The sequence below is a fragment of the Simochromis diagramma genome, unplaced genomic scaffold (assembly GCF_900408965.1).
Source record: "Simochromis diagramma unplaced genomic scaffold, fSimDia1.1 OVJJ01000603.1, whole genome shotgun sequence".
Classification (NCBI taxonomy): Eukaryota; Metazoa; Chordata; class Actinopteri; order Cichliformes; family Cichlidae; genus Simochromis; species Simochromis diagramma.
In genome coordinates, this window is record NW_024387414.1 from 13,300,072 (window position 1) to 13,318,558 (window position 18,487).

At 39.3% G+C, this 18,487-nt stretch overlaps 1 protein-coding gene across 8 annotated transcripts in view; it reads left to right on the forward strand.

Moving 5' to 3' along the window:
• esrrga (estrogen-related receptor gamma a) overlaps nt 1-17,907 on the forward strand; it is a 156,518-nt gene extending 138,611 nt beyond the window's left edge. For all 8 annotated transcript variants that reach the window (XM_040011288.1, XM_040011289.1, XM_040011287.1 and 5 more), the window contains 3 exons: nt 8,087-8,193; nt 8,360-8,522; nt 12,481-17,907. In XM_040011288.1, coding sequence (XP_039867222.1) covers nt 8,087-8,193; nt 8,360-8,522; nt 12,481-12,725 — 515 coding nt within the window. In that variant the 3' untranslated portion in view covers nt 12,726-17,907. The remainder of the gene's footprint in view (nt 1-8,086; nt 8,194-8,359; nt 8,523-12,480) is intronic.
• The last annotated feature ends 580 nt before the right edge of the window (nt 17,908-18,487 follow it).

Below are 18,487 nucleotides of genomic sequence, written 5' to 3' on the forward strand. Positions count from 1 at the left end.
AGTCTGTTTCATGACCGTTAAAATTTTTTACCTCTTTTGAACTCTGTGTTCTTACTGGATATATATTTACGTACTTTTTAAATAAGCATTCATTTTTGCTGTTTGGACAGACAATGGATTTTTTCCAGAGTGTTGCAGGATATTGTTTTGAAAAGATAATCCACCAAAGGATCAATAGACTGTCACAAGTCGTGTAATTGGACAAGCTGAGAGAGTAAATTCAGCCAAATTAGATGGATAGATTAAGTTGGTGGCAATTAGGAGAATAACATAACAAAAAATAAGTTCAGTTGCCTAATACAATTTCATTGAAGAATGAAGAAATTCATATATAAACACAAGTAATATTTACATATCTTACAATTTCAACATCGTAATCATTTTTGTCCCTGAAAGTGTTGATCAGCAGTTTTATATGTGTTTTGAATTTGTGTGTGCCATGTGCAGACATAGTGAGTTGGTGTGTAAGCTGCTCAGCTGTGTGTTCACATGGTTCCCCTGACAAATTTGTGCTCACATGCACATCCTCGCAGACACACACACAGAGTGGTCATTCCTGCCGTTATGAGCATTATATTGATGGGAGGAAGGAAAGGTAGAGGGTGAGAGAAAGATAGATGGACGCAGTGAAGAAAAAGTTTCTAAATAGGCAAATGAGAAATATAATCTTTGACAATATTGCATAAAGTTCTCAGCATTTATTTCTCCAAGAAATTCTCAAATAGAGCCGACCTCTGTCACTTTAGCGGTGCTCTTCATTCCCTGTGAAGTCAAGAAGGCTTGGCCCTGTGGAACTTGCAGTGTACATGCACACATACACACTCCTTGACATAGCCCTAGTGGAGCTAGAAGTGGGTAATTAAAATGTAAATATTGATATTTTATTATTTGAAATGGCTCCACTGCAATGCTCTTAATGTCACTCCATCTGTCGTCTCCACGGAGACTTGGGGTTGCCCTCGACGACCAGCTGCCCCCACCCAAGCACCCCCAACCACGGCAACAGCTATAACACTCGACAACCATCTCTGTGTTGCAGCATTTCCATTTTGGGTCTAATTAAGTGTTAAATATTAGCACCCGCAACCACAGAGGCAGCTCGCACCACACACATACACACGCTCACGACACTCATCTCCACTACAGCAATGGTAAGATTTTAAGTGTTAATCTTGCAGTGCTGCTGATGGTGTCTAATGTATGCAATTAACAGTCAGGCAGGGCTGAGGGTTTGGTAATTAGCTGGCTGTTCACACTGATTAGAGGCTACCGCAACCCTATGACTGCTCTAGTCTCTCCCCCAGGCCACACGGAGAAAGGAGGGGGAAAAGAGAGGGGGAGTAAGGAAGGAGAATGAAACAGAAAAAGATATTTTAGCCAGCAGCCCGACAGGGCATGAAAGTAAAGGTAAAATGATTTTGTGCGCAATATATGTATCTTAAAACCATATTTGTTATTTGTGTGTATATATATATATATATATATATATATCATGTGTTCTTTATTCTTTTACTAAATGTTGAAATCAAATACAGATAAAATATGGCATTTATGGCATTTAATTCTTCATTGTTAACAAAGTTGAGCCTCAATCTCACATAGTATTCAGCAAAACATGAAAGAAACAAAAGAAACAATGAATGCTATGAATATTTCCTTCAGTATTGTCATTTTTAAAAGTCTCTAAACCCGTTTTAACAGTGTTTTAATTGAAAAATACTACAAAGAATAGAACAGATCCTTTTTTTCCCACATATGTATGGTCAGGTTGAATTTGATACCAGTCACAAGAAAGGAAGGAAAATTTCTGTATTATAAAAACACACACACACACACATTTGGTGGATTATTTCACAGCTTATCTACTTAATTCATAACAGGACAGTAACATGACTGTGTATAAAAAGAGCACCACAGAGTTGGCAAGAAAAAGAAGAAGAAAAAGAGGAAAAACGTGTCATTTTGTGTCTTGCTTTTGAACACTCTTGAAGACCATTAAGCACTATTATTGCTGCTTGTATAGGAGCATTGAAATCTTGTTATGCAAGGTCCAAAATTTTGGATTCAAATAATTTGGATCAGGCTTGGCTGACTGAGGTTTAGGTGAAAAGGTTTTTTTGTTGTTGTTTTTAGTTTTTACAACTTTTGAATGTTGGTTGTTATGGGATAAAGATATGAGGTGGCTTGTTATCAATGCACAATTCGAGCGCTTGATCCATATGTAACCTGCTGTGAAGGCACCAATAACAGTTGCAGGGAATTTTTTCACATTTTGCAGCAACCATCACCTGAACGTCACAAGCTTATTAGAGCTGAGAGTTGAAAGGTCAAGGTCACTGCAAGATCCAGAAAAACAGATACTTAAGTAACTTAAGAATTCATACACTAATATCACATTTTATATTTATATTTTATATTGAAAAGGTCAAATGTGAACTTCAATTTGGAATCATGAATTCTTCATGCAGGTTACATTACAGACAATGTGATTCTGAGCAGGCATGGATTTAAACTACCACACGAGTTTGATGCAGTGACATAATTTTGACAGTGTAAGATATGGCTTGACTTGTGCGCTTAAATTGCGCTTCCATATAATGTCATATCTAAACATGATGTTTTGATAGTCCAAATAGCCGGACACATATGTGTGTAGGTGAGTATGTGTCCTGTGTGCGAGTGTGTCTTTAAGCCCCTCTAAATTAGCTGGTTCTCTGGGTAGATTTGTTTCCATCTCGTTGCGCATCTCTGTGTAATTGGGTCAGCTGGTGGATGTGTGTTCATTTGTGTGTGTGTGTGACAGCATTTGCCAGTGTGTATCTCGTGTGCGTATATCTTGTGTGTGTTGTTTCAGCTTGGCCAAAGCCATCACAGGGGGTCCGTGTTCATTTTGGCCGGCGTCTGGCCGTATGGTACAGAACAGTTTGAGATGTGCGTACGCACACACACACAAACGCACACGTACAAAGCACCACAAGGGAGCACTTGCATTGCACAGCATGCAACAATGTGCACACATTTAAACACAAACACATACAGAAAGTGGAATGAGTGAGCGCACGGGAGCCACATAACACAGTGTGCATACAGAACAACACACACACGCAGGGTAGCGATGTGCTGGTAACTGTGGGAAACTTCACGTGTCCTCATGCAATCTCTATCTCAGTGGGCCAGTAGACTTAAATCTGTCCCCTGCAGAACACAATACGTGCACATGCTGAACATAGACAATCCACTATTCCCTTGTCACCAACAAAGCACAACTTGTTGGTAACAGAAAACAGTTAGCAACGCAGTTCTCGCTCAAGAAAGATTCTCAGATTATGGTGAATATGCACAATTTGGCATTCGTTTTTGAAAAGAAATAGCTATGTCTCCAATTTTCAGCAGTTATTAAGATAACATTTTTTTATTTTACGTGACCTTCTCTTTGTTTTGCACAGGTTTACACTGTTGCTCCAGTGTTGGATAGCACATTGTCTACACTGGCGTTACATCATTTGGGTTTCTTTTTACACATTTTTTGAATGATGAGCTTTAGGTCATGACTCCCTAATTGCAGGGAAACACTTTTTGCAACTTGAAAGCAGTTTTCTTAAGTCTGTGAATTGTTTCTATAACATGGATGTTTCCTTTTAAATTTGTCCTGAGGCAATGATTCAAAAGGATCATTTGTATCACAATAAGCAAGTGTTAAACACATTCAAGGGCCACTGCAAGACTACAGAAGGACAACGGTATATGTGACAGTATTTGCAAGCTATTTGTAACCCAATGGGACTTTTTAAAAGACATTCTGATACCAGAGCACTCAAATATTCGCCAGCATGAACTATTTTTGAAAGAAAGTCAGAAATTTTAAGGAAAACTGACTTTCATTTTACATGACAACACTTGAGAAGAGTTAAATTAGTTTCCATATTCAATCATTCTATAATTCTCAGGTGATTTTTTTTTTCAGGGGGGGGGGGTGAAATGTGTATAAAATACACCTGGTCCTCCTGGTCATTATTTAAGTAATACACACAGCTGGTCTGCAATTTGGCCTATTTTGTCCAGGGCTTTAAATCTATTCATTCTCACCAGGACACAGACCCTCTTATGCTCAATTTAGAAAATAAAATCAAGTTAATTCAACAATAAACTTGTTTTATATGTATTTTTTTTGTATTAATTATGCAGATATTATTCAAAGTGGAGCCCCACACAAAATGATCTTTAAAAAATGTAAAAGAATTGTCAGAGAACCTTTCAAAACTACATTATATATTCAAGCTATTAAGTCTGCTTGATTAGAGCTCAAAATTGTTCGCCTGTTTTGCTTCTATGGACAAAAAGACACACACACAAAAAAAATCAAGACACCGCCACTTAAATGGAAAGTGTCCCATTTAACCTCTTAAGCCCCAACGCCCCCTGATATGGGGGCAAAAGGCAGGAGATCAGTTAGGCTTGGGGCTAAAGAGGTTAACCTGGGTTACAGGATGTGAATACTAGTCATGCGTTAATAACTGGTTACCAGATCACCATCACAACCGGTTTTCACACCTGTCAGAATACAGGCGCGGAGAATAGGCGTGTTGATACTTCAGTTGTCGAAGATGTACATTGCCGTCGTCATACAAATACACCGACTCATATGCGCGTACACTTCTCGGTGTATATACACAAGTATATGGGCACCCATAAGCGTCACAGTCTCTTCTCACTGGTTTCCATTTGCCCTGTAACCATGCGAAAACAAATATAGGCCTCTTAGATATGTGTGTTCGTGTGCATCTGTGGAGCAACTGGGGCATGAGAGAGGGCTATCTTATGTGTGTGTGTGTCTGTGTTAGACTGTTGTGCAGTCTCGGGTGTAAACGTGCAGTCAGGACTCATTTGGCAGACAAACAGGCCGCAGGGTGGCTAGGGAATCGACGTGTGTTTGTGGGTGTGTTTGTTTTTTATGCGGGTATCTGATAGAGAAAAGGGAAAAGGAAAGAGTGCACAAGCAAGAGGTAGAGGTTAAGTTTGCATGACTGCACTGTAGCCTCTTTCTGTCAGTGCACACACATAAGTGCATCTGTACCGTCATAGGTTTGTTCTATTTTAGCAGACCACCTAAACACAAATACTAACTATAGATAAGATTAATATCCAGCCCAAAGCTTGGTGTTACCAGATGGAAGCAGTTATCCAGTAATAATTTTATACGGTGCTGTTTGAAGTTCTTGCCGATATTTTTTTAGGCAAATATTTCAACTTTGTTGCAAACGGCAAACAACATCGACACAAACACACTCATGCTAACTCACACAGTATGAGATGCCTTATCAACAATGGGCAGAAAGGAAATGTAATTAGAACCAAATAAGAAACCTTCTTTTGTCAAGTGAAATCACAGGTATGAAAGAAAGGTCTCCACCCCTCCCACTACCACCACTGCCGCCCTTCTTTCTAACAACTCACCCCCTTTTACTTTCTTCTCTCTTCCAACTCACTCTTTCTGATACACTCTCTCTCCCTCTCTCTCTCTCTCTCTTCCCATCAATATCTCTCTCTCTCTCTCCATCATCAGCACTAAATTCCCATTGATGTTTCTTTTCTTCTGTTGTATCGATTGCTTCATGAGAAGGAGGGGAGGAATGTAGGAAGGGAAGAAGGGAAAGATGGCGTTATCTGTTAATTAATTTGTCCTGAAGCCGGCCGCCTATTAATCAGACAGATAAGAGGCATTGGATGGCTGAACGGCGCAGACAGGCTGGTGGGGAGGGAAGAGGGAGAGGTACACACACCAACGTACACACACAAACACAGACAGAGATACGCATGCAGAGTCCCGTGGAAACATGTATGGGAATGTATGCGTACACACGGAATGCAAATATGCTGATGAGTTATGTACAAATGTGCAGTTTAAGCACACATATATTCACACAAGGACAAAGAAAATTTCACACACTGCACAAATCTGCTCACACACGCAGACACCATCCTGATAAAAATCATTGATGTGCCTCAATAAGAAAAGCTGCACTTTCAGCTCAATAAATTAATCACTGTGGTTTTAATTATTGGTGTTTCCTGTGTGTGTCTGTGTGTGTGTGTTGCACACATCTGTACACCTTATGTATCATTAGGAGGATAGAGGACTATGCAAACAGCACTGTTAATATACAGACACTTATACAGACACTTTCCATATGAAGTTGACATTCACGGTATATTTGTGTATATGTGATTCAGTGTGTATTCTTGCATTTGTATGTTTGTGCCCACTTCTTGAGCCTTGTGTGCTCCTGTTGGTCCTGGACCAGATGCCACCAGAGGGAAGTGTGCGCAAATTGATGGAAATCTTAGTTCTGCCCTGAACACCTGAGTACCGAAAACACACACAAAGACAATTTAAAACCCACAACCAGTGACACCATTAAATGATATTAACCCCTCACTCATCTCGCCTTCTCTTCACTTGACCCCAGGGTTGAACAGATTCAATAAGTGTATGTGTGTTAATTTTAGCAATGCCAGTGCATATTTCCCCAGCCCACAATGAGTGGTGAAGTCCTAAGTACCCCCTAAAGACATCTGCCTCTGTGAATAAGGTGTGTGTGTGCGTGTGTGTGTGTGTGCACGAAGACCCCCCCTTAAGAAATTCACCTCTAATCCCTTCTGATGATTTCATTAAGTAGAAGAAGACACTGCCAGTTGGCAGTGATACTGCTCCCTTCACTGTGCCGTGTGTGAGTGTGCACGTAAGAGTGTGCGCACGTGTGTGTGTGTGTGTATCAATCATACACATTTGGATTCTTTCCAGTTTGTTTCTATGCATTCATGTTTATGTGTATGTGATATGAAGTGTGTGTTAAGAAATGTTAACAGTTGTAGATTGAATGAATTAGAGCGCATTACAAACAACAATAGCCTGCAACCTGGACATAATGAGACGCCTGCCATTACCAATCAACAAACTGTGAGATAAGAGCCCCTAATGTACATGCATGCGCAAAATACCAACACACACTCTGGCGCACCTAACATCTCAAGAGGAGGTTCTTCGCAGCAGATGTTACTGAAGAAATAGCTTCCTTCGCATCTGCCTGCTTCTCCTGGCATGATGCTTCACTCCAACACACATACACAAACACACAGTGGAGGGCTGCAGCGAGGTCTGACAGGTGTGCTTGCATGGCAAACTGTCTTTGCCTTGCCTATGAAGGCTCACGCTCACAAACACACACACACAGGCAGACAGGCAGGTGTGAATGGACAGGTGTGTGAGGAGAGGACAGCTGCGAAGAAAGGTGTGAGCAGGCAGGTGTTCCATTAAAGAGACAGACAGAAAGAGAAAGACTAAGAGGGATGGACCGCAAGTGAAGTGAGTGTAATCAAGAGATATGGCATGAGGAAGCAAAAACATCGCAATCAAAAAGCATCAAGCAGAAATATGAATCGTGTGTGTACTCACTGTCTGAAAAGAAATGAGTGAATGAAAGAAAGGTGAAAAGAGGTTCACAGTCATAGACAGACACTGATAGGTAAAAAGGAGACAGACAGATATACGTAGACATAGGCAAATAGGCAGACATGGATTGACACCGAAGAAAGCAGGAGTTTTGAGGCCATAGCAGCAGTTAGTGTGTGTGTATTTGAGCGGCGTAACAGCGATGGCCAGCATTGATCCTTGGAAGTTGTGGCAGGGAAAGATAAGGCCCGCCTTTCCCCAGAGAATAGCCCTGGGCATAAGAGGAAGAGGAGGAAGAGGAGAGGAGGTGGAGAACTCTAGTCAAGTGGATGGATTGAGGTTGGCCAAGAAGGGAGTGAAGCAGAGTCTTGAACCTTATACTAGCTCAAACACCTTTTAAACACAGCTGTTTTATTGCTTTTGAGTTAGTTCTGCTTTAAAAAATAAATAAATCCCAAAACAAAACCCACGTTAGAAAAACACACAGGATGCATTTTCCTCTTCGCAAAGGTTATATTTACTGAATGTTATTTTCTTTCTGAAAGATAGACTCCTTAACTCTTTGGTTTGTTCGGGTGGAAAAATTAAATTAACAATCTATGCTCTTGTTTTTCTTTTTGTCTCAATGTTTACCAGGTTTTTCCACGCTGTCTCTGGCAGACCAGATGAGTCTCCTACAGAGTGCATGGATGGAAATCCTGATCCTACGCGTTGTCTACCGTTCACTGCCCTTTGAAGACAAGGTAAGCCTGTTTGTTTCTTGGGCTCAAGTGGCCACCTCTCGTAATGCATAACTCTAAACCGTAATGCAATCTATCCAAAGGGACTGACTTATTTTTGGAGTCATTCTCAAGTGGACATTTAAGAACATGCCAGTAAATCCAGTTCTTCTGTTTTGTCTCTTTGTAGTTGGTGTATGCTGAGGACTACATAATGGACGAGGACCAGTCGAAATTAGCTGGACTTCTGGACCTGAACAATGCCATCCTTCAGCTGGTGAAGAAATATAAATCTATGAAACTAGAGAAGGAGGAATTTGTCACTCTCAAGGCCATTGCTTTGGCTAACTCAGGTTGGAATTTGTTCACTCTCAGCTGATATTTTTGACTGTCTCCACATCTGTGTTTTACTGGTGGAAGAGTTAATCCTAGGATTCCCAATCCCATGGGGCTCATTTGAGCTGAACTATCAGAGGACCGATTTCAGTATTCTGCATTCAAACAAACACACAACTGTGACGCAACCATGTTAACACATACTCTACTAGTCAAAAGTGTGTCAAATACTGTATGCATACATAGAAAAACACATGCTCAGTGCAAAAATAAAACCGTGTTTTTTAGTTGAACCTCACCACAACACAACGTGCCAATCCTTTTTGCAATTAGCATAGTCGTCTCTTCAGATGCCTGTTAAATAAGGTGAAATCATTAGAACCCAAAATCTGTCGATAGGCCCCCTCTCTGATGTGTCCAGCTGCATCGACAGCTGACTGACACACGCGCACACACACGCACTCTCTCGCACACACATGCCTTCTTCCTCCCATGACCCGTCTTTTGAACTTTGTCTTGGAAGCTGGCCAGCTCTTCAGTACTCTTTAATTACAAGGGGGGAGCTGTCAATACAATGTGTTTAAATGGGAGAATGCAACGGGAGAGCTTTGAATAAGGAGGGAGGGGCCTTTTGTTCTGGTTGTGCCACTAAAGGCACGCATACACATATTTACATCCATAAATGTTCCTAAACTTTCAAAAAACATACATCTGGTTATTAGCACTCAGTGAAACATTTGTGTGTGCCATTGAAAAATGTTTGCTTACACACATACTTAGATACTGCTCTGCACATGCAGAAAATATTGACATGTTGTTCCTGTGGGCTTTGTGTGACAATCAATCTCTTGCTGCTGCTTGTGTGTGTGCATTTGTGTCCATCCATGTATGTGTTTCATTTATGCTCTGAATACTGCTTACTGGAAGTTAAGGAAATTTATTGGTTATTTCAGCTGGACAACAGAGTTAAGAATCATTATTATTTGGCAAACATCCAGTACATGGACAGGAAAATCTAATAGTAACAATATTTCATTGTTTTACAAAAGGAAATGGTGCTGACATTAGTCACAATGGCTCATTCAGCGATATTCTTTATTTTCCATATTAATTTAATGCTCCCATCTATTATATATCACAAAATACCGTCAAAGTGCAAGAAAACATCTTTCGCGGGGCTTTATATTCAGCTATAATATTTTGAACTGTTCCTCTACATGTAAAGGCTCATTGTTTGCATAGGATTTTATCAACGCATACCTGTGGTTTATTTTTGTAATTGCCTTTTTGTTTTCTTAATGTTCCATTTCGACACTGGCATGACGTGAATTTACTGGCCATGTAAACGGCCAGCTACAGCATGCTCTTCATTATGATGGAAATGTCAGGTTAGTATACTCTGTCAAAAGCAGACATCGCTCTTAAGAAAATTCACATTTGAAATCGTCATTCTTTTAACTAATTGAAATTGAAATAGCTGACAGCCAAATAAGAACTTTGTATCATTGCCCAGACTCTCGAAATGCTCTTCAAGACAACAGAATGCTAGCATTAGCATTTTGAAGGGCACTGACACTAATTAATTCACAGGATGCTAATTGTGCATTAATGAAGCCAAGCCTTAAGAAATGTTAGCAAACGTGCCCCACATGTAAAGAAAGCTAAACTAGCCATGGGAAACAGGAGGCACATGTGGGGGTATGTGATTGTGTGTGTGTGTGTGTGTGTGTGTGATTCATTTATGTGCGACTGTGAATTGTGAGTTCCATGTTAACATGTTCGCTTTAACAGCCTTATGTACTTGTGCTCATTAACGTCTGCTGTTTTACTTGTGAGTTTACTGCGGGTCACAGCGCAGGCAGAAGCCATGTCTACCAGCTTAAATACTAAACACACAATGCTAATCAAAAACAACGTGAAACTCATTAAACTGCAGTTTAGCTTCTGCCTATTCACTGCACAGCCCATTACAAATTCAAAAAAAAAAGAAGAAAAGGTTGGGGGGGGGGGGGGGGGGGTTCTCCTCCATTCTGTATGACATTAGCAGTCAATACTAATGTCATAATGACTTTATGGAATAAGTCTATATTTACAAAGTGGTACTGTATAAGTAAAAGTTAAATATATGGTCATATTCTGTATATACAAAAAGAAATATCAACTTAACCTTAAACTTCGTTCCCCTGCCTCATCAATACTGTTAACCACTAAGGAAAATATCATCACAGAGAAAAGTTTCTAAAAGACTCAGACCAGTGGACCACAAGTAGAATATCTGAGGACCAATAGAAGCTGATTTTTCTATTGATCCTCACAGAATCCGACCCACTGACCAGTCTGGTCCTGCATACTGATGCATGCATTATACTCGATAGATCCAGCTCAGTGTATTTGATTGTGCTAGTCCAATTGTGTGCACATCTGTGTGTATGTGGCTTTGCAGGCACATTTTATGTTGATTTTATTTCTCTGAACAATATAATTTATATATTTCATACTTGTTCCAATTCCCATCTGTGCACGTGGATGATGTGAGCATGTGTGCCTGGGAAAGCTAGTGTGTTTAACAAGTACCCAGTGGGAAGTATTTGGTTGAACTGCAATATCCTTCGCTAAAAGCTTCCACCAATGGCAGGCAACAAAAGCACATACACAACACGAGACCTCCAAACGGCTAAAATGCTTCTGCTTAGGAGTATATGCATGTAGTTTAACCACTTGTATAACTGACTTTACAGATGTAAAAAAGTAAACATATAAAAGTGAAGTGTATAGCACACAGTGGACTTAGAAGGTCATTACAAAAGATCATACTGTGTTAATGTAGAACTCCACGCAGCTGACAGAGCTTACATGGAGAGCAGGCATCAGACTGTGTCATCCTTTCTGTCCACACCTGCAATGTCTGTGTGTGTCTTTACACACCCAATCATATGTCTAAGCAAATCAAATGTTTTGTAGGTGTGTGTGGGGGTGGTGTTGTTGGTAGGTGAGTGGGGGAGCGAGCTATCAATAGTTGTCTTGTGATTATTATTTAACATGCATGTAGCCATTGATCGTAGACATTGATCGGAGGTTGGGAGCTAAAGGCCAGCTCACATTAAGACCTTGCCTCCCTTAGGGGCAATATGGAGCATTATTATTGAGGGACATCATCGGGCTTTACTGCCACTGCTAAAACACACCTTACATGCCAGCTCAAAGAGAGATTACAGATGTGTGCAACCGCATACTCCTTCAACTCCCTCCAGCACCACCATATCACCCCCTACACACACAGACACACACAAACTCTCATGTGTTCCTTCATCTCTTGATCATTCTACAAGTCTGTCTGTTTTTTTCTCCACCCACTTGTCTCTTTGTCTGGCTATTCATCACTCCCACAGATTTGCACTTTGAAGGGAGGGAATAAAGGGAATATATAAACCCTGCTTTTGGATTGTTTTTTGAATCTTTGTGTGTTTAAAAGTGCTAAGGAATAGGGCTACATTTGTAACTGTTCCTTTAATGCCACTAAATCAGGTTTTTGCTAAATGCACAAAGTATTTCTGCACTTTTTACAGTAGGCATGGAAATCATGAGTCGATAGAATTTATATTGATAGTATTTTCAGCCTGCACCTGCGATGCTCAGGAATATTTTCACTTTGTTTCTGCGTAGATGTTTAGTTTAATCTTTAGCACTTCTCTCCCCTGACTCACAGCAGACAATGGTGGCACGGATACAAATCTACACTGCTGAAAACATCTCAGAGAGTTGTGGGAGAGTTTTGCAGGATCTGCTGCACATTAGCAGGCTTGACTTACTTTAAAAAAGTCCACTTTTTCATGCAACATTTCTTTTTTTATCAACAGCAACAAATCGTTATGTCACATTTCCCACTTTGGTTGAAATACAGTTCAGTAGATGTGGATATTATTATACAAAATGCTTCAAAATTTTAGTCATACATTGTCTGTCCTCTTTCTCCAGACTCCATGCATATTGAAGATGTGGATGCAGTACAGAAGCTCCAGGATGTGCTTCACGAGGCCCTGCAGGACTACGAGGCTTCCCAGCACCAGGAGGATCCCCGTCGGGCAGGCAAGCTGCTCATGACCCTCCCCTTGCTCCGCCAGACCTCCACCAAGGCTGTGCAACACTTCTACAGCATCAAGCAGGATGGCAAAGTCCCAATGCACAAACTCTTTTTGGAGCTGCTGGAAGCCAAGGTCTGAGGACAGGGACTAGATGGAAGGACAGCTAGAGTCTGATCCACCTGGGCTTCAACTCGAACTCTGAACATCAACTTTGAATGACCTCTTGCTCTTTTACGCGCACTCTCACAGATACATGCACACACACACTCACACACACACACAGAAATATGAAGTTTGTCTGCTGACACATCTCCCTATAAATAGACGCTATCCAGACCTCTTACCTGAACTTGAAACACCACGTCTTTGACAAAAGGGTGTTGACTTGATGATCTTTTTTGGAGGAAGACGGTGACAGACTGTGTAACTCCCATTTATCAATGGAAGACGATATTTGCTAAGAGTAACTTAACAGTTCTCGCAGTGACTCCAAACACTGACGATGACAAACACTTATGCATTTAATAACAATTAGGATGTTATTAATGACAAACGCTTAAATGAGGACACGTTTAAAAGACACTGAACAGTCTTCTTTTTAGCTCTGAGAGACTGTAAGACTGCACTCGTGTCTCCTTTCCCCCTCCTGTTTCCCTCAGAGTTTTTTAGCGTTCAAGAAGAAGACGAGTGGACAAAAAACGAACACTTAGGAGGTGTTAATGACATTTATTGTTGAAGTACATGTACAATGAAATTTGAATCAATGAACAGAAAGAAAAGAAGAGGAGATTTGCCCTGCCAAAGAATGGAATCATCCATTCAGAGGATGCCAGCAAACTTTACTGTCATAACCCAAAACCATTTCTGTTTTGATCTGCCAGTGGTTTTCAGTCCTGGGCCTCAAGAGTACTGCTGGTTCTCTCTTCCTGTAATTATTAAATTGTTTTCTGGGTATTATGAAAACCAGCAGCGCTTAAGGTTTTACGGAAAAGCATTGGAAACAACTGCTTTAAACTCTTTCTGGTTCTCCCTAAATTCAATTTCCTGGTTTCCCATGACTCCCCCGCTTCAAGTACAACTTTACTGTTTGCTGTATTTGCTGACGACTGGTCATCCTGGCCTCTCAAACCTGTCTTGCCATAATATCAATGTCTGTTCACTGGGCAAAGCTAAAAATTGTTTCATATATTCTAACCACATGAGGTGTGATTAATTCGCAGAGTTTAAAAGTATACATATGACTTCTTAGTTGCTAACAACAGAATACAATTTGATTGAAACTTCATAAAATTGTCAAAGATACATGGCTAACAAACAAATGTGGGCTGAGTTCACATTCTGTGTATAGTGTATAATCGATGAAAAACACTTCTTGTGTTCAGACGTGTATTTGAACAATTTTTAGCAGTTTTGTGGCCCTGATTTGCAGCTCTTCACATACCAGTCAGTAGGGATTTAAGTCTATCAACGTGCCATTAGTAGTCCAACCCAAGCTCATTAGCCACACTCCAAAAACTCAAAAGTCTCACCTCTGTATTACCCTCCTCGTCCCGTTGTGTTCACGACTACCAGCTCATCTCCTGCGTCAGTACAGAGATATTCTTGTGACTCATTCAGGGAGTGTAGGGGGAGCCGCAGTCACTCGGCGCAATTCAAACCAGAAGGAAAGGTGTGCTGACAAAACTGACTGAAGAATACGTATTGTTGCTTTAAAACTCCTCGATCTTTTTTCTTAATTTCTACCTTGAAAATAATCTTAGTGATGATACCAATATTAGGGTTGTAAATAATTGTCATCCTGTATATGACATATAACATGGCTTTGTTTTTGTTATTAATATTGTCTTCTTAAAACTGAATCAATCAATATGTCTTTCCTTTTTTCTATCAGCTTGACCACTTTCAGCAATTATCATATATATATATATAAATATAACAAGTAATAATGTATTAACAAATCAGCGTTTATCTTAGAAACTCTGAGCAATAGTGGTTTTCAAGGAGGGGTTTGTGTATATGGACTAAGTCTGCAATATTAACATTACATGCCAGTCTTAAATTCGGGAGAAAGGGGGATGAGGATTTGGAGGAGAATGTGTAGCTTCTCCTTCTCTCTGTGTAACTTGCCATAAGCTATTAGATAACAGTCACTGGGCATTTCCTTTCATGACCGTTAAGAAGAAAAATACAACCCAGGAATCTATTCACTTAAAAGCTGTGTAAAGGTTGCAACTGGGAGAAGTAATACAAGCAAATAAAAACAAAAAGATCCAGCATCCAGTTTGCAATTATCACCTTCTGAAGTCCGCACCTTTCATGTGACCAGGCTTTTTTTGCATTGACATTTGATCTGATTGAACCAGGACAATTCTTGTAGTGAAAAAAACACTTAGATAGTACACAATTTTCTCTCATTTGTGGCTTGAGGTGCAATTCTTTTGGACATGTGACTGAGTGTGGGGACCATGAGAGTACCTTGACTAAATTTAAATCTTTGCTGAGGGGTACAATGGTGCTAGCAAAATCAAAATGTCCTGTTACCTCACTACCCCATTTCCTGAAACACTTGATTTTTTTTGAGGAGTTGAAATTATTAAAGCTTTTAGCCTACGTACAACAATTACCGTATTATGTAATTTAAATCAACTTCTGTATAAATTGATCATGGGACGCTAATTACCTCAGCTGAATACAACAGTAGTTTATATAATTTAACATTGATTTGTCAACTTGTCATTTGTAAAAAAAAAAAAAAAAAATAGGTAATGTTGCTTGTTAAAAATTCTGACACTTTCTGAATTTTAGACAAAAAATGGAAACGCTGAGCTGACAGGCAGCTGTCTTACAAAGAGACACTGATTTTATGGTTAAGTAAAACTGCACACAGTGTGGTTGAGTTATCACAGCTTTAACAGGTAAAAAGTTGATGGATTTTTTTTAAATATATATATATATATATATATTTATGCACTTTCTAAAGCCAAGTAAGGATGCCAAAATGTGTATTTTACATGACAGCGTAATCTAATATAAAATGGCAACTTGTCACAGCTGAGGAGTGCTGCAGTTTAAAAGTAGTTGATCTCTAACATCACACTTTCAGTATCAGCCATCAGTATTATTAGTAAGGGGTATTTTCTCAGCCTTCTTAAACATTGTATATTGTAAATTATACAGATTATAATTCTAACATAAGACATTTTATTGGACACAAAATGAAAAAAAAATGGGAAAAAAATGTAGTTCAACCTGTGTGTTTCATGTTTGCTGTTTTTTCTATCAAGGAAAAAATCTCTCTTTGGTTCATCTCTTTTTCTTTTAGGTCTTTTTTTATGTTTGAACTTTTTTCTCCTCTGATGAGTCCTCTAAGGCGTTGCTGTGTACTTTTTCTTGTGGTGATTCCCGTTCTTGTGCTGTGTGCTTCTTCTTTAGACAACACAGAGTAGAGTAGAGGCCATGTTGTCTGTCTGTCTGTCGGATCAGTCCACCGGGGGTCTGGGCACCGGATTCTCTCACAATGAACCGAATCGTATATAAGGCTCTTCTGCTAGAAATTTAACTAGACCACCAGGATCAAATTACAGTATCCATCTTTACCAAACTATACTTAAATAATTAAATATTTAGTATCTAAATGAAGAAACACCTTAACAAGTATTTAAAAAGGGATCATTTGTGTAACTTTCCTGTAGATTGAACAGTATATTGTATATCTTTAGGTTAAATAAAGCTGAAATGAAAAGGACATTTGAGTAATTCAGAACTGTAGGTGACTCTTTTTTGATAAACTCGCTGTACATAACTGCCTTCCATACAGCTCAGCGAAGTCATTATCTTTGCTGTTTTCAGGCAAAAAGAGAAAATACTAAACCAATTTTTTTTTTCGTCCCTGTTTCCTGGAAAATATCTTGCTTTACAATAGACAGTGAAAAACCTGTGTGGCTTGATGGGAAAGACATGTTTTAAGAAACATGTTTAATTAGCACTCGCTGCTGCTCTTTACCATATATTCATTGCATTGTGGGGCACCAGGTTTTGCAAAATTCATATTGAAACTCAAATTTTCCCCAACTTTAAATAACATGTGATTACCCTACCTGCTAAAAGAAATTTCTGGATCCATACGCTGTGATGCAAACACCATGATTTCAAATATTCTAGTGTTCAACAAAGCTTTTAACACATTTTTTAAAACATGATTATACAGAAAAAAGGTTTCACAAGTAGGAATACGCGATATTGTTATGGTCAAGCTTCGAATTGCATAACAACAAATGTATTTTGATTGTAACATAGAAAAGTGTCCCCCTGAAAAAAAGGATGGTATTCATTACCACCAACTGTACATTATGCCACATACAACAAATGGAAGAAAGGTGCTCTTTTTCTTACTCCTGTTTTCTGTTGCTGTTTATTTCTTTGTCAGTTGCCCAAAAATTGTGTGTACTCCTGAAACAATTCACTAAGAAAGATGTCAAGTGATTAATGCAAAGCTGAATCTGGTTAGTAACCACGTTTGACATTCATATTGAACGTGATTCACAATGATGCCATTTTATTTTGCTTACTGCTGTCATTTCAGATGACGAATGCTAAATTTGACCAGGAAAATTTTTTGGAAGGGAAACTATGTATTTTGTCCAGAGGTTTTGATGTAATCTGCTGCTCATAGCCACAATATGATTTAATTGTATGTTTTCTTCTTGATAAAAAGCAATATTTTGAAGACTACAATTATGAGGCAAGTGTTGCACATGTCGGGTCATAGATCCAAATACTAAATAATCTATTAGAATGATTCTGTCATTAGTGTTAAAAAGGAAAGGCAAGGAGAAGGAAGGAGCAGCTGGGTTTTTGCAGAGCCACTGGTACAAAACATTTGAGCTGTTTTCACTTTGGGCATCAAGTTATTGCTCTAATATGGATCAATTAGTTGCGACCACTTCACGTAAACAGTAGATTAGCTTGAACAGAATGATGACTTATTGAGCCACAGTAACAAAGCAGGTTTGTCCACTTTCCATGGCTGCCCCTGAAAATTGCACATAAACAGTGTTTATCTACAACTCTGCAGTGTATGGTCATTTAGTTGTATTTAGTCCCCAGGTGCAAAGGCCACCCGTGCTGCAGCTTACCCTGCAGCCTGAATTTGCAAACATGAAGAATATATTTAAGAAAGGGAGAAAGTTTGGGAACATTTGGATGAAAGGGAAGAACAAAAAGACCCTTGAGTGGTGAAGAAGAGTTGATGAAAGACGTCCCTGTAGTGTTATTTAAAAACATGTCCGTAGGTTTTAGATGTGCTTCACATCATTAAATGAGAAAAAAAAAAAAGACAAACAATTACCTGTATATTTTTGTGATGTGTATCATACAAGTGTGCTCAAACAATAATGTCCATTCGTGTAAATGTATTTATTTCACATTGTATATATTGTTCAATGCAAAAAGAGAGACCTATGATTCTGTAACTTAAACTACTATGGGTTAAAACATTACATGTGTTACTCCAGACTATGCCTTTCAGGATTATTACAGTAGAGCAATATCAATTAAAAACCAGGCTTCCAGTTTTGACATCTGTCTTGTGTCTGATTCCTGATTCTTAATCTTGTGTCTGTTCCTTGATTGTTTTATACACACAGCAACATGTGCATTTAAGCACGTAGACAGCCGAGCATCAGAATAAGGGAAGAAAGATTGATTTAAGTGAATTTCTACATGGCATGGTGGTGGGCACCAGACAGGTATATGAGTATTTTAGAAACTGCATATTTATTGAGATTTTACTACACAATCCTCTCTAGGGTTTATAGAAAATAGTCCAAAGAAATATCCAGTGAACCACAGCTCCCTGGGCTTCAAGCTGATATGGAGGCAACAGTAACTCAAATAACTAC